Source organism: Sparassis crispa, assembly GCF_003851025.1.
Source record: "Sparassis crispa DNA, contig_000013F, whole genome shotgun sequence".
Classification (NCBI taxonomy): domain Eukaryota; kingdom Fungi; phylum Basidiomycota; class Agaricomycetes; order Polyporales; family Sparassidaceae; genus Sparassis; species Sparassis crispa.
This window is the reverse complement of record NW_020939760.1, coordinates 1,009,362-1,026,293: the sequence shown is the minus strand read 5'-3', so window position 1 is coordinate 1,026,293 and position 16,932 is coordinate 1,009,362. Positions and strand designations below refer to the sequence as shown.

Below are 16,932 nucleotides of genomic sequence, written 5' to 3'. Positions count from 1 at the left end.
ACGACGTCGCGCGATGAAGCTTGAAGGGCATCGCCCTGCATAACATAACGTTAAGTACAAACCGCGTCTGGCCGCCATGTCCACGGAGCACGCCAGAAAATCCGGCAGCGCGCACTCTTCCTTTGAGCTCCACGGTCATGATAGGGTCGATGCGTCGTTGAGGATGCGTCCATCATGATCATCTCGGGGTCAGTATGTGCCAGATATTCCACGGACGTTCAGTGAGACACGGGTGCGTGGTCGATATATAGGCTCCCGTAACTCGTTTCGGTTTCGCGGTGAGTCGGTATCGGACCCATAGACGGTGTGTGTACAGCGTCGAGACAAATTTGCAGCCTGGATGGTGAACGAGGACCGATTTCGCTCAGATCATATTGATAGGGACATGCGATGGTGGAGGAGTGTCTGTTGCAAGGTGGTGCCCGGGCTCTAGAACGATTAGAGGCCTCGCTTGCCTGTGACTATGATGCTCGATCTCGCGAGGGTCAGTTGGGACAGGCGGAGCATGCAGATAGTGCTCACTCGTAGACGTCTGTACCACGATGTAGAGGTATACGGCTCCACACATGGGGGGAAATCGCCATGGCTGTGCTTCCCTGGTAATGATATCGGTGAGAAATCGGAGGTCTCTACTGCAGACGATGTACCTGCTGGAATTTTCAGACGAGAGATTGGGCCAAGGAGGGGTGCTAATAGCCAGACCGTAGCCGCATGTGAAAATAAACGTCGGACTGCGGATGCTGATAACAGAAAGTACCCAGTCTTGAAGCTTGAATGGTGAACTAAGTTAATGTAGTGGAAGGTTTTATCTGCGATGCGCAGGGCAGACTGTAGGGATGCAGGCCAGGATACGAATGATACGAAGTCGAGGGGACACCGCGACGTCGACGCGTTTACCACGTGGTCGCGATTGTGAAAGTCCCACGCCACAGTATTGTGATTTATCACCTGATGCTCGCGGCAGCAGACCTGCGACCGCGATGCTCGTCCCGCGGGGATCATCTCGACGTCGTCCACATTCACGAGCGGGCTCAGTCTGAGCATTCAAGTTCCTCTCGACTCACTCTAGCAGGGTCCGGGAGCAACAGTCGAACGACGCACCAGCAACCTCCCCCGCCTCTACCTATGCGCAGAGACGCGACGCTCAGGCGACTCTGAGCTACTCTGAGGGCGGACCGGCCGTGCTTGGGATACGTCGTAGGAATGGGCGGCACCACAACCAACTCCCCATAATCGAATCGCTACCGGCATCGTCCTGTGTCCTGTGTGACACGGCCGGGGGCTTTCTGTCCCGGTCTTCTCGTCCGCACGAGTCTTGCCGAAATGGACACCGAGCATGGTGGTGTGCCTTCGATGCGCTCACTGAGTGCCGCTGGCCACGGTCGCGAGCCGTGCGCCTCATGCACATCGGTCGTTCACAGATATCCGTCGAAAAATCGATAGTGCGCGCCGAGCAACTGGAATACTCCATTATCGGGCGCTGGATTCCTGTATTGTCTTCTGTGCGCCTGCGCAGAACAGTAGCATTGCAGACAGTTGGTTTGTAAGCGAGTTTCCCCATCCGTGTTGGATGGATTGTGTTCATTATGACCGTGGCAGCGGTCTCACCTAGAGATTACGACATGTTAGGGCGCGTGAATGCCGGTATCCATACTGGATGCGCATATTGAGGCGTGTTCAACCCTTTGAAACCTCATTGCGTGCTGCGTGGGGTGAAACCGGCGGCGCACGGCCAGCCGCCTTCTGCGTCGTCGTGGAGGCAGGATCCGTAGGTGGACAAGATGTACGAGGCAAGACAGGCATGGGCGCAAGTTGGGTAGACGATATTTCGTCTTTTGGTCGTCCTTCGGTGCACTTCACGGCGCTCGCATGGCGGGCAACTGAATTCAGACTACGTCGGGTCTGCTGCTCTGTGAATTTTTCGGATCTTCTTTGCCTCTTCGCGAGGTCGTCTGTTATTTTACTGCCGTTTTGTGCCAGCATCGTACGTCTGCGATTTCCTCGCTCTCCGGTAACACGGTGGTGTCGTCCTTCAGCGCACTTCGCGGCGTTCGCACCCGGGCGACTGGATTCAGACTACATCGGGTCTGCTGCTCTCTCAATTTTTGGGCCCTGTTTCACCCCTTCGCGAGGTGTGCCTCCTTCTGAGAGAGTCTGTTATTTTACGGCCCTTTACTGCTAATATCGTACGTCTGCGATTTCCTCGCTCTCAGGTAACGTGCTGACCACGAGTCAAGCTTATATATCGTATTCTGGATGTATTTACATACTGGACGCACTCGGCGATCAGGCGTCATAATGTCGGCACCCGCCCAACCTCTGTTGGACGCATGTATGGAAGCGGTGTGCATGCGGCATTGTTCAAGGTGATATTTCGGGTCTCTGGCGTCGGATGGGGCGCTAGTTTGTTCATGCGTTCGTTGCACTTCTACCTCATGAATCTACACGCATAACATGTCACAGGATAATAGCTACCAATCCCGACGTCCAGATGGAACGAAATCAATCTTGCAGAGGGAGTCACTCCAGCTCACGGTCCGCCTGCTTCGATCCTCCAGGCCCATTTGGGCGATCAGCGTCTTGTTCTCACCGATCCTGATACTTCTGGTGGATCCTTTGTCGACTCCTGACCTCTACCATCACTTCTCTACTATGCATGCAACTCATTGATGGAGCTGTATCCCCCTTCGGTCTCCTTGTTTCTCAGGGCTTCGTTGGTTCGTTGATCCTGTTTTACATTGTAAATCATGCAGATATCATCGACCAACCGCGACGTCCGACAGGAAAGGAAAGAATATAGCGGGAGGAGTCACTTCAGCTCGCGTTCGCCTGGTACGATCCGTTAGCCCTATCTGGGTGCCCTGTGTACCCGTGCTGCTCTCATCGACACTGCTAGTTCGTGGGTGGTTTGGCGACTCACGTTGTCTGCCGTCGGTTCATTATTTCTCTAGTATACGACGCACAGCATTGATGGAGCAGTATTCCGTTCGGTCTTCCTGTTTCTCAGTGCTCGGAATCTGCTTGTCTGTGCTTCAGTGATTGCGCTGACAATACGTGCCAACCTGTGCACCATATCATGGCTTTGGTCCGAAGAGCGCGTGGCATCATCCTGTAACATGTCTCTCTCAACTCCACCGAACTCGCGAGTCAACGCACTTACCAGGCGAGTTGCTGAACTCTGCGAACGGCCGAATTGAAGCTGATTTGCCGTATGAGGTGTGTGGTCAAATATGTTTTCGCCGATCGGCGTTTGCAGTATATTCACACAGTGATTCGCGAGCATGCGCCTTGTTTCGACCTCACCTTGCACGTTTCGAATTCAACAAGGCGTCTGTAGGGTAGCACATATAAAAGGAGCTCACGGAACAGCTACTTTCCAGTTCCTCAGTTTTTTTCGAGATCAACTTCCAAGTTCAAGTACTGGATAGTGAGTTCTTGTCTTGGATTTGTAATGGATCTTTGTATTTTAACGAGATTTCGGTTCTCGCTTGGCTTGCTCCCTTCGCTTTGGATACAACAGTCGTTAATTAATTGTTTCTTCAGGATCACCCGTCGATTTCGCGACCTAAGTACTTTGCTCGAGTTCTGAATCAACATGCGTTCTTCCGCCTTTCTTGCCATAGCCGCTTCTGTCGTTATTCCTGTGTTCGTCGCGTGAGTCTATCTTCATATTTGTTCCACTGTACAGCCTTTGATGATTCTCGTTCAGTGCTTCCCCTACGCCGGCCGACGCCTTTGAGCCTAGGCCCTCCGGCCCCGATTGGCGCAGGGATGCTCTGGACGTCAGTGGCATCGAGAGCAACAGCAACAACCGGCTGCACTCCCGGTGAGCAATCGTCAGGAATGATTTAGTTTCATTAGGTCTCATTCATGGTTAGTGTCAACGATGCTTATTCCGGCGGCGATTTTTTGGAGGAGGGAGTTCGCGACGTCATTGGCAGCACCAGCACCAGCAACAACCAGCCGCACTCCCGGTGAGCAATCGTCAGGAATGATTTGGTTGCATTAGGTCTCATTCATGGTTAGTGACGACGACGGGTCCTTGGGGTGCGGCTTCGATTGCGCCGCGGAAATCGATGAGCAGAACTGATGTGTAGGGTTTTGCATGGTCGTATATTGGGCTGAATGTATGATTAGTTAACAACTGTGGCGAATTGTTGGATATGCTGAGGAGTTCTCTTTCGCGCATGCTATGAGTCTGTGGAGTGGTGACGAGCTGTGATTGACTGGAGTCTGAGAACTCAGGTAGATTGCAGATGCCGCGCGCATTGAAGGACTTAAGTTTTGGTGTAGAACACTGGCCGAATACCCCGATTTTTCTGACTTGGGGTTGAAACGTTGATTCGTTACCTGGAAGTTATACCATGTATTTTGTCTTCCTAGCTCGCGGCTTGTCTTCAGTGCTACTCGCCATTTTACCAAGGTTGAATCATCCACGATGTGCAGATAAATCTCTCTCTGCGCGGAGAATTAGGATCTCCGTATGTTTCGCAAGGCAATTCTCATTGCCACTTGCTTGGTATATAGTAACTCGTTCTCCGTTCATGATTCATATTTCTATAGATTTACATACGCATATATATAGCAGGACTAACCCAGGACAATAAGGCGATCAACGCCGCTCGTCCTCATCCGAATGCGAATCCGGCCTGCGTTATCCGCACGTCCGTTCCATCCGAGCATGCATTCATCAGCAAAACCCAACTTTTACTTAAAAGGGTACTTAAATGACTTAAATGGACTTATGATCCTTATTTAAGGGTATAAGGTCAAAAAGGGGCCTAATGCATATTACACGAGTGTCTGAAATCAGACTTATGGACACTTATTTGAAGACTTATTGCCTTAAATAAGGGTTGTAAGACCGAAAAGTCAAAATAGCTCTGTAAGAAAAAGTTGGGTTTTGCTGATGTTGTTCCCGTTCTCCCTCCCTTCCACAGCCGGCTCTTCCACACCCGCTAGGTATAAAAGCGGCTTGTCTTTCCGCTCTTCATCTCACAGCCCAAGCCAGGAAATAGCGACCCCCGGCTCTCGCTCTCACCTCCAGCCGACACGTCGTCTGGACCCATTCTTCAAAAACACGCCCATTGCGAACTACGGCTCGGACGTGCCCGCCCGGGAGGGTTCAAGTCCCACACCGAACTGACATCCGGGCATGCTTCCCCGATGCTTAGCAATGGCCGTGCACGCCATTCCTAGACTTCTCTGCAGTGGCCGACGCGGAGGGACGAGCCACGCCGTGTCTTGATCCTCGTCCTTGGATGGAGAACTTGCTGGGATTCCGAAACGAGCCCACACCGTGCTCGCCGCTCTGCCCGCTCTCACCGTTCACACCTAAAGGCTCGCTCGTAACCGTACCCGGTCACCTGTGCAGAACTTTAATATGCAACAGGGAACTACGACGCCGGTGCCGCCGTGTCAGTCCGGCACCGATGCTGTGGAATAGGGAACAAACGCGCATCACGTTCGCACCGCGCGTGCACCGCCGGTGGAACCACCATCGGAGTATGGATTGGCAGTTTAATCGGGAGAGGCTACGCGTTCCAGGTAGTAGAGCAAGGCTGAGATGTCCGCGGGTAGTGTGTATGGACTGAGGTTGTGCGCGAGTGCAGTATGGAGAGGGAGCTGTCCGCCGCGCATCGAGGACCTGTGTCGAGGTACACCGCCCTCTAGAGCCAAACGCCCTTGCCTTCCGCTGCATCTCACTCCTGTCACCAGTAGACGAATCCTACGTGCGGAGGATGGCCGGGTGCACCGAAGACATGCAGCCTGGCTCTGGTGCATGCATGCAAGCTCCGGCTGGACAAACAGCCTTCTTCAGCACTGACGCAGACATCCTGGAAATGGTCGCAGGTTGGCTGAATCTCGGCGGGCGTGCTCCGCCCGGTCTGTCGGACACCGCGCGCTCGAATGGCTCAAGCCGTCCTCCTGGATGAACGAACGCGGATATGATTCCTACATGCGGGAACATCGCTGGAAGGGCTGGCGGGCCAGGATGACCGTTTCCCCACCTCCCGGATGATTGGATGTAGAAGGCGGTTGCGTAGTCTGTATCAAGGTCGGGCCCGTTATAGATTCCGGACGATGGATGGGATAATATGGGTTTTACGTTACCTGCGCTGGCATTGGGTCAGGTTGTGTGAAACCCGAAGCCCGTGCCACCTTCAGCTTGCCAGGTGCTGGGACTTCCATGTCGGCGCACCGTATAGCAGTAGTGCTTGAAGAGGAGAGTGGCTAGGCTGCATATGAGGGACCAGAGGAGGTGGTGAAGTGATCGTTCAGAGAGGGCTTTTGTGCAGGAGCCGTTCCTTTGTCCGAGACGTCCAGGCAAGCGCCGCTGGGTGGCGGACGGCGGGCTTCGTCTTTGAGAAGGAGACTGGTGAGCAGCGGGGAGGACAAAGTATGACTTGTATGGTACTTGTCCAATTGTTTCTTACTACGGTCATGCATCGTGTGCGTTATGGATCATTTGATCGTGCGACGTCATAGGACGTCATGCGTAAGATCTGGATCTGCACTGCAGCATCGGCGTCTGCCGAATCTCATCCTTCTGTCTTCCTATCGATTCGTCATCTGGAGATCTCTATGATACTCATACTATGACTGGTATTCTGGGTTTCCGCCATGATCGACTGAACTCTCCATATCATTTCTTGTCTCCACCTACCGTCAAGCTGCGAGCCAGATTACAACAAGTCTACAGTCCGCCATCGTGTCTACTTGCATCGATATTGACGTGCCTATACCGTCATTTAAATCTCACGTGGATTTATGGACTTCTGTGCTTTCTTCTGGGGCTCTTTACTAGACTGTAAGTGAACTCTTGGAAATTGCGTCTGCCCAATGTGCCAGCCTTCGCCTCTATTGCGCGCGGGCGAAGTCTTGCCACGTCACATTGGGCTCTCACTCGTGGGCGCGCGGCAGTATAATATTCTACAAGCAGGTGTGCGCTTTGTGTGTTTTCTTCTGCTGTTACAGCTCTCCACTCCGCCGTCGTTGGTTTATTCTTCCTGGGATGCTTTTACTGCTGCTTGTTGGACGTTCGATTGCTTGTCTACGTCTGTCATTGGGTGCTTTTGCTTATTCTGAAACATGTGCGTGGATCAGGTGCCAGATTGTTGGTCGTGCTTTGACTGCAGGGCTGGTGAAGGGCGGAGATACCCGGGGCAGAGTGGAGGCGCTGGCCGTGAGTCGTGCTGCGAGAGTCTGTGCTCTTGTATGTATTTTGTTCTGTTATGTACTCTGCAATGCGAGTAATAAGCACTGAGTGGTTTCAGATTTGCAGATCTGTAGTTTCGACTTCGGTTCAAGCTGTCGCGACAACAAGGCCATTGTGGGCTTGAGTTTATGGTCTCCAGTACTCTGCTACGCTTGGTTCATTGTCGAGTATCTGCCAGTGTGCTTGGGCTTTCTGGTAGCTGGAAGACGCCGTGCGTGTCATGCATGGCCTCCCGGTCCTCTTGTACAACATTCCCTCAAGGTTGATCTCGGACTTTACGATGCTTGCTCGGCGCTGGGGGTGTTATTCTACTTGGGACTTCGTAAACCCTGCTGTCGCCCGGCTGGATTTGGCGTTGCTCCAATGGCGCGGTCTTTCGTTTTGAATTCTCAGGCTACGGGGTCGAGCATGGTGTGCGGCTCTGGGTACACAGACTTGGATGGTAGACTCGGGGCTCAGGAATATCCTGGTGCAACATTCGCTCGTGGTTGGATCGGCGCCTGCTCGACGTTCGGCGTGTACTGCTGGCGACGACATCTTACTGAATGCCCGGCTAGATCTGTCCTTCTGCGGTCTTTCTTTTTAGGGTTCTCCGGGTATTCGGTCCTTGCACTCGGAGGTAGACTTGTGAATTTCTGGCATCGTACTCTGTTTTATTCTTAGTCTGGGAATGAGGGATAGATTGTATATTGCGATGGGCCATGAACAAGGGGCCTTCTCCGCCGGCGGCGATGATGCAGCCAGCCTTTTTCAATATACTCAATGTGTTCTCGTTCCATGGTGCGTACGTTCATATATTCATATATACATATGCTGCATGACACTAGGACAATGGCGCGCGATCAACACCGCTCAACCCTTCTACCCTTGTCCTTCCCGAGCCTGCATTGTCCTCATAAGCAGCATAAAAGAGGGAGCCCAGCACATCCTCGTCTCATCTCCCAGCACATCCCATCCAAAAAGCAGCTGCAGAATGCCCCAGCTCGAATCCCACCACTCATCCACCCCCGTAACCGGTCACCCGTACACAATACGTGTATACGCGACCGGGGAGCGTGCACGTTTGCTCCGGAGTTACCATCGCTGGTTGCACGCTGGCATTCGGACGTGGAGGCTCTCGCCTCCTTTCATCCGAATGACGGTCACAATCGCAGATCTTCCCGACTCGGTGGTCGTATTCAAACATGGCCCACTGTTTTCGACCACTCTTGCCTTCGTTCTGTGGATGAGAACTGGGCGAAGTTTGTCGAGCGCTATCCGTCTTAGTCCCGATACTGGATGCCGCTTCGATCGAGGGCACCATTACTGCCTATGCCCATTCTCACAGCTCTCGTTCACGCCCGTCACTGGTCACTCGGGCACAATACGCGACTGGGAAGCGCGCCCACCCATGCTAGTCCCGACACCACTTTGGGCGAGGGCACCGTTATTGCCCATGCCCAAAAGCGTGAGATGGCACGAACGTGGCGCATCACGTTCGAGGCGGCGTACCCCCCGGTAGAAAGTGGTCTCCCATGGTGGCTGCCCCTCGTCTGTCAACACGTCCGCTCTGATGAAATCGTCCAAGTCCATATAGCTACATAGGACGTCGAAGGCCTGGTCAGAACTGGGATGAAGAACTCCTCATGGGACCGCAATTAGGCGCGGACGGGATCTTCAGGTACCACTAGACGATTCGAATCCTCTGGCGGGGGAGTCGAGTTATCGCATTGGCATTCATCGCTGCACAAGTACCGCCAATTGGACGCGGAGCGTATCTGGGACTCCGCGTCGAGCTGTAGTGCACACCGCGCGCTGAGCCGGTTCGAGCGGATGCGCTTGCGTGCGTGCCTGGGATCGACGAAACCGGATAGGGTGTCATATTTCCGGGGATGTGGTTGGAAGGACGGTGAGGTGCCGACTGGGAGGTACACCGCGCGGTCGAGCCGATGCACCGAAGGGATGCACTTGCAATTGCTCTCGCCGCTCGCTGCTCGTCGGTCTCGTGGAATGGAACCCCGCTCGACGAACGTCCTGGATTTGGCTTTGTGAATACCTCGACTAGAGGTGTATGTTTGTGCATACTAGCCAATCCAGGGCCTACATCGTCAAAGCCGATTCCAAATTACGATACCCCAAGTGGTCCCCAGGACGTCGGCTTCGGGTTGCATGGACGTGCATCGAGGTCGGGCTGGTAGTCCGAGTGATGGAGGACAAGACAGGGAGAGGCGGCAAGTTGAGCAACTAGCCCGACCTTCGGCGTGTGGATGTTCCTTCCCTTTGTGTGATTAGCAGTAGGAGTGGAGTGCTGGCTGGGGAGTGTCTGTGGAAATTTGGACCGCTCGCAGGGCCGGCTTGTGTGGTGGAGCTGTTCTTTTGTCCTAAAGCGGTTCCTTTGTCCTAGCTAGAGCGCGGCGTGGGTTTGAGGTGAGAGTTTGATGGGCCGCGGGGAGGACATAGTATGACTTGTATGGTGCATATATGAGCGGTTCTTGTTATGCTATGCTATGTCGGTCGTGCTTTGTCAGTGGCATCATGCGCAAGATTTGGATCTGTGTCATGTCGTCGGCGTCTACGCAGCCGCCGTGTCATTTTGAAATCCTTCAAGTGCACCTTAGTATGTCGCTAGCTTTTCTTCAGCGATGATCAATGCATAATATTGTCAGCTATCGGCCCATCCACGGTGATCAGCTCTCTCTTGTGCTTGTAGTTCTATATCTCAGTGCGGCGAACTTTCCGAGTCGATATTTCCTCGCAACACGATCTTCTCACCCATCGTCGAACGTCGAGCCGTGGACGTTGGCTGGGACCTGCTATACCACTGATACTTAAGATTTACCGGCTTATCTATAGTCATGTTACAACTGCCAAGTTCGTTCATTTCCAGTTTGCCTTTCGTCGAGATCGACTTACTTATGATCGCTGATGATCGGTAGGTCGGCGCATATTCTGCTACAGTAGTCCTCGATTGACTATCTAGCATACGCTTTCATCTAGGGCTCTTCGGGCTATGACTTACTGTTGTAAACTTCGCTTTGCATCTTCACGTGCTCTCGCACATCACAGGCGTGCTCCACCTATTCTCTAGTGCACCGCGGGTAATGGTCTATTCTTCCTAGGATGCCTTTACTACTTCTTGTGGGATGTCCGACCGTTTTTCTAATGCCCGTGTGCTCGTGCTTACAGGATCCTGACACGTGGGCATGTATTAAGTACCTAACTACGTGTCGTGCTCCCACTGTTGGTCTGGCGCGAGGCGAATATAGGCGTGGTGAGCGTAGAGGTCCCGGATGCTCTCGTTGCGGGTGGTACGATGTCAGCCTCAGTGGGTGTGGTGGGATCGAACGTGGATGGTTGTTGGGATTGTATCGGCCGTGTGAGTGTTTTTTTTGCGGCTGCGGCTCTGCCTGATAGTCTCAGCGATGCAAGCTTGCCTTCGCGTGCGTTTAGTCCCGGGGGTCAGACACGGTGCACCATCCCTTCCATTGGAGCAGGAATACATGTATTTGCATCTGGTATTTCTGGTTGCTGATAAATACTTTGTCGTCAGTTTGCTAGTGAACGTCAAAGGTGCTCAGGCTCTCTACAGAATGCTCTCTGCAGAATTTTTGCTGCGCCATTTCGCTGAAAACTTGGCTCAGATTATATGGACGCGCGATGACTCCCGACGCGTCCAGCATTCATTTTTAAACTCAGATTCCTATGGGATCATGTACCTACGCAATGTCGGACTCCGGACTCGGAGGTGGCGCCGCTCTTATCCAGTCCATTTCTCTGAACTTACCGGAGAGTAAGTTAACGTGGAAGGCGGCTCTTGTCTCGTTGGATCTCTCCACTATGGAACAGCCAAACGCCTCTGCAGTGACAATTTAACTATAGCTAGTCATCTTTGGCGCTATTGTTGTCATGGCAGGTGCATATATTCATTCATCCCTACATTCCTACATTCATATGCGCATACTAGGCTTCGCTTGTTCGTCCGACACAAAGCACGAGGATCGTAGTGTACGATCAACGCCGCTCACCTCCTTGGGCCTGCATTGTTTCTCTCCATACCCCTAGTCCATGCATCATCCGCCGAGCTCCTACCACTCCCCATCCTTCTCTACATATAAATAGGCCCTGCCCGCACCACGATCTCCTCGCAGCACCTCCAGCCCAGGAATAGCTCCCCCGGGATTTCTATATTAGCAAGTGCCAGTACGACGGTTCATACCCACCTCACCTCCCCTTGAGGTTCACACCGACCCGACATTGGTGACGCTTGGGTGCGGCATTATTACCTCGACAACCTCTCCACCTTCTGTGCGGCCAGGTGCGTAGCGCTCCGGAGTCCACCCCGAGTCGCTAGCGCACCTCTGCCATGTCATGGATGGCTACGCTATACTGCGTACACTTGCAGCCCGAGCCTGTGTCCATCAACAACATATTCGGAGCATCTGGCTATCGCATCGCCCGCGTAATCCAGAGCCCGAGCGGAGTAGCGGCACCTGAGTGGGGCAAGAGACCTCACTTGGGAGAGCATAGGTGCCACCGTCGATTCCCACCTGAACGGCAGCGGTGCACGCCGATTTATTCATTGAGATCAATGACACTGGCTAGCTGGTAGATGGATGGGCGGTGCCTCGTGGAGAGCACCTCATCGACCGCCGTCGTGCCTCGCGTTTCGCACGGGCGTTGTCGCCTACACGCGGTGCATCTAATAGGGTAGATGCGCGCGGCGACAACGAAGACGATGACGAGGACCTAGCTGGGGCTGTTCGACTCGGGCACTCCGCGCCCTCTCACGACGCACGGAAGTGCGCACTTCCGGTTCTTCCTATCCACGGGGTAGCAGCGTGTGTGCAGCGCAGATGGGGAGAATGTCGTCGGCCGTCTCGGTGCTTCGTGCGGGTGTCATTGCCCACGATCGTGAGGTGCACCGCCCGCGCATCTAATGGCGTAGATGTGCGGCGCTGATGGTAACGAAGACCTAGCTTGGCTTGTTCGACTCGGTGCTCCATATCCTCTGACGATGCGCCGAGGGGCGCGAGCGTCTCCTCCTGCACATAGGGAAGATGCTGGTGGGATAGATGATGGGGTGGAAGGGCGGTGTAAATGGCTGTCCATCCCGACTCGACGTTGAGCGCACGGTTGCGAAGTCTGCGTCCAGGTCGGGCTGTGCGGGGAGAGTGACGACAGCAGTCATGCACGGGCGGAGGTAAGAAGAAGCTTCCTCGGTCAACGAGGTGCGCATCTTCGCGCGTGCAGAGGCAGCCGGAGGGGATAATCGGGTCTATGTAGTCTCCCAAAGGCAGACTGACACTCTGCTTCAACCTTCGTTCCTCAGGATATCCATGTCTGGCGTCTGTTATCAATAAGGTGGTCCTTATCGGTAGGTTGGATATTTTCATCTCCGCAAATCACGTGCATGCGACGCGTCAAAACGCGTTCTCATCTACCCATGCAAGTCTCGCATTTCTGCTGCATCCTCATAGCTCTCTGGTACACAGGGTGTTCTCCTGTTATGTACTGTCTGTAGACTGGATGTATTTTCTGAAAATCTATGCCTCAGGGCCCTCAGAATGGCTAAATCCACTAGTACTGTATTTAGGTGGGGGATATCAATACGCCACACTGTTTACAACCATGGTAGTGGTAGCCAGAGTGACTCCCAATTAGTCTTCTGGATTTCTTCAACAGTCTTATGCTAGAAGGCGGAACAAAATTATTGGGATGTGACATTGTCCAAGTTCAAGCCAGAACTTTCACAACCCATCCTCAGTAGTTACTTCTCTTGTTACCATTTAGATGTGCTTCTTTTGCTTGTCTCCTACAGCTTAAAAGGCATGCCATTTGACTGAGATATCTCGAATGAAACAACGACCGCTTCCCTGGAGTATGTAGTATCTGCGCACCGTGAGCTTGCGGCGAGCGCTTGTTCTCTTATTTCCAGCTCCGACTCATTCTCTTGCAGGCGAGTTGATCGGTCACGCAATTCCTTCCCTGCAAGTCCAAGCTCCGAACGAAATTGGGGACCTACCGATAAGCCCCCCGCGTTAAAAACTAGACTAGGTCTATGACGCTGTTGACACAGCATCCTCCTGTGTTATGAGTACTGCTGGCTCTCTGGAGGTGTGGGGGGGGGGATATTAAATTCGCAGACGACGGGTTTTTGTGCTGTTGCCATTCCTTTGTTGTAAAGAGTGCCGCTGGGCGGCGCGGGAGACTGATGGTGGCGGGAGGAGGAGGTCACAATGTAACTGGTATGAGATAATGTTAGTTCAAGTGGGTATGTTTGTCTTTGAAGGTGCTCTATGATAATATGCACGTTTCCGGTGTCCATTGTTCCCCGACAGCATAGCGCGTGACGTCATGTGTAAGATTTAGATCTGCGAACTCTGTCGGCATAGGCTCTGCTCATCCTGCTTGTCAATCTCATCTGGACCTTCAACGTCGCTACAGCATGATCCTGCTTATCCTCTCGATGTTCAAGAGTTTTTTTCTGACTAGCTCTAGCGGACGACCATCGTGCACCAATGACTTAGCTCTCTTTCTGACCGCGACCGCCACATTAATCATGTCACATCGATCTGTGAAATGGGTAGTCCTTGTCGTTCGTTGCAGACTCGGATCGCTGACGGACTTTATTAGTATCGTCGGATTGCAATCGATGCGATCTCCTTGACCGAGGCACCTTCCTGCAAAGAGTCTCGTGTGCAATTATCGAATGGTTATAGCTTAGGCCATGGCCAGGTTCTCACAAAGGAGCGCAGGTTATTTTGTGTATCGGAGACGATGGCTAGATCTCACGTTGGCGGCGCGATTTAGTTCGTCCGCATGGTGCATGCTCCCTTTGCGGCGATGCGTGGCGTGGAAACCCGTATGATGTAAGCTACTGTGCAATTTTCCACCTTGCACGGGGTGTAGGTGAATTCATACGTGCATAAACGTAGACTCTTTGGTCTCGCTGACACAAAGATGACAATGCGCGATCGACGCCACACTCTCCTTGTCCTGCAGTGTCCAAGCCGTGTTCGAACTGCCTTACTCCCCTCTTCCACGACATGCTACTGCGAGTACCAGTGCGTACGATCCGCTAATGGTAGAATACAATAAGGAGAAGTTTGCGGCTCGGAGTGCAGATGTCGATGAATCACCTCGAAAACCGAGCTAGCAGAGCACTTGCTTGGTACTTCTGAACCTTTTCGCTATCGTCTGCCGTGCGGTTCGTTTTCTCACCCTGAACAACTGCAACGCCGCCACTGTGCGTCGACACATCAGCGACTCGAACTTATGCGTGAACATAAGGAACATGTACACACAAGATTACAGTGAGTCTGGTGTTCCTGACCTGTTGTGCGGCTCAACCTCGCTAGTTTCCGTTGTTCCAGCGTCACAAGCCTGGAGGTAGATGCCTTCCGCGAGGTCATCCGCTTTTGTTCCAATCGAATAATCAGTGGCTGAATCGCTAGCAAGTTCTGACCGCAGAAGGCAGTGATTAGACATCTCAGACATGATAGAGATTGTGGTGTGGTTTCGTATTATTTCATCTGCTGGATGCAAACGTTCCAAAGTGAGTGCCCATATGCTACTACTACATTTCGATCCGGTATCTGAGGTTCGACGACTCTCGTTCATTGGACGAGATCCATCTAAGCAGTGGCAAGGCATAATAACAGCGTAGCTCAACATACAAATGTCGTTGAAATTGCTGCTTGTACGTCGTTATGGTATCGACCCCGCAGTTCTCCGTACTTCTCGCATCTTTCGAGCTTAAGAGCACAGAGTATATCAGCATACCATCTCCGTCGAACTGCCACTCTCCTTTTCCATGACAAATAAGACCACTGCATTGAGTATTCAAACGTGCTAGGTTTGAACCGAAGAAGAGTCCCACAAGGCGGTGCGTCACTCGATGCCTGTACCTTATATAAATCGGGGGCACTGAATCCGCTGCAGAACACCGTCTAGCCTTCCGTTTGGCTCGTCACACAATGGATGACATTCCCCTCATCTCTGCCAACCTCGCATCTGTGCCACTGGTATCGCTCTTCTACGGGATATTCCTTATCTTCTTCTGCACATCCTCATACCTCATGGTACGGCGTCAAGCTTGGCTGAATGTTGGATCATCGCGGCCCAAGCCTATCTACAAGACGCCTTTATTCATCGCCGGAATATTGCTCTTCATCACTGTTACTGGGGTCAGTCTTTCCATCCCAAACTCCTACTTACATGTGGAACTGAAAAAAAAACCCGGGAAAAGCACTGGATACTCCTCGTATACCGCTCGTTTAGGGCCTTCGTGTACTTTGACGGTGGTGCATCTCCGCTTGAGTTCTACATGGATGTGGGTGCAGTGACGGCAGTTATAGAGTTAGTGTTTTTCGTCTCGACGATGACGATCGAGGATGCTGTGATTGTAAGCAATCATCTGTTGTTGTTCTGATCCTGCTTCTGGAGTGATCTAGGTATACCGCCTTTGGGTCATCTGGAAGCACAACAACTATATCATGATTATCCCTGTTTGTTCATTTGTCGTCAATGTCGGTGAGTCCAACGCCGTTGCAAAATGTCATTCACACTAACGTATCGCCTCACAATTTCTGCCCTTCGTCAGCATGTTACGTGATCGTTGTTTACCAGTATGCACACTATCACATGGGTCAGAATGTATTTGGTGCCAGCATTGGACGGTGGGTCACAATAGATTACGTCTGCAGTCTATGGTATGTGTCGGTAAATATATAAATGATTCACTGGAAACTGATGTCCAACAATATAGCACCAACTTGTACTGTTGTGGTCAGGTTCCTGTCTCCAATATTTTCCGTCATCGTGTTGATAAGTCTGCCCGTTTCAAGTGCTGATTGTTTGGCGCCTATGGCGTGTCAGTCACAGGTCAAAGCCCGTTGTTGGCACCTGCATGTTGGTGCGCTCATTTCTTCGTTCAGCTATCGAGATTCTTCTGTCGCTGATGCGAATTCCTAGTGGACATTGTCTGTCTTCATCGAAAGTGCCGCCTTCGATGTGTATGGTTTGCTCCCTCGTTCGCAGATGCCTATCTGTTGACATCTCGCACAGGGCATTGATGATCGTCGCTATGGTACTCTACGAACTCAGGTTGAATGTGTACACTGTCGCCGACATGATGTCGCCGCTGTCTGGCATCACCTTTATGCTCATCAACATCCGCGTTGGTATGGGCTACGCGATGCATTCGCAGGAGCAGGCTCACCACGTGCCCTGCGTGCTTCTCCTGCGAGCATGTCCTGGAGGTATAATGTTTTGTTCTGCGTGTGCAGCGGGTCGCCAGAGTCCGTGTCCTCGGCAACGAGGGAGTAGGGATCGAGCGGCACGCCGGGGGGTGGATTCGGTTTGCGGAGAGTGCCCTTGCAGTGACGAACGAGGCAATGGGAAGGGGAATATGGTTGTCTGTAGCCTCTGTTGACATAAACTATGACTTGGCGTGTAGTCTCACCCGTCTTGGTGCTGGATGGTGCTTCGGCTTCGGGAACTTTGGAACAGCCCCTGGAGAGGCGTCAAGTCGAGCGTCGGGCCTGCGTTGGGCTGGCGTGCATCCACTAGCCCCACCTTCAGCGTGTCGCGCTGGCCGGGGTGTGTCTGTGGCAGCGGGAGAGGAGAGGGAACTGCTCGCGAGGGCGGGCTTTTATGCTAGAGCCGTTCCTTTGTCCGAGCACAGCGCGGCTTCGAATAGGTTTCTGTGTGGGCAGCGGAGAGGGGAAGACATA

At 52.7% G+C, this 16,932-nt stretch overlaps 3 protein-coding genes across 3 annotated transcripts; 2 read left to right on the top strand and 1 right to left on the bottom strand.

Annotated features, from left to right (window-relative positions):
• Window positions 1-3,595: 3,595 nt before the first annotated feature.
• On the top strand, window positions 3,596-4,090 carry SCP_1403480 (hypothetical protein; the record flags this gene model as incomplete). Its single annotated transcript, XM_027764052.1, has 4 exons — window positions 3,596-3,654; window positions 3,710-3,826; window positions 3,879-3,974; window positions 4,027-4,090. 4 exons carry the CDS (start codon window positions 3,596-3,598, stop codon window positions 4,088-4,090), a joined length of 336 nt encoding a protein of 111 aa, XP_027619853.1.
• Window positions 4,091-11,982: 7,892 nt separating this feature from the next.
• On the bottom strand, window positions 11,983-12,591 carry SCP_1403470 (hypothetical protein; the record flags this gene model as incomplete). The annotated part of the gene is made up of 1 exon (XM_027764051.1): window positions 11,983-12,591. The coding sequence occupies one exon, from the start codon at window positions 12,589-12,591 to the stop codon at window positions 11,983-11,985; it is 609 nt and encodes a 202-aa protein (XP_027619852.1).
• Window positions 12,592-15,174: 2,583 nt separating this feature from the next.
• SCP_1403460 (predicted protein) lies at window positions 15,175-16,631 on the top strand (the record flags this gene model as incomplete). The annotated part of the gene is made up of 8 exons (XM_027764050.1): window positions 15,175-15,384; window positions 15,447-15,602; window positions 15,652-15,730; window positions 15,801-15,909; window positions 15,966-15,985; window positions 16,045-16,112; window positions 16,172-16,212; window positions 16,265-16,631. The coding sequence occupies 8 exons, from the start codon at window positions 15,175-15,177 to the stop codon at window positions 16,629-16,631; spliced, it is 1,050 nt and encodes a 349-aa protein (XP_027619851.1).
• Between the last annotated feature and the right edge of the window lie 301 nt (window positions 16,632-16,932).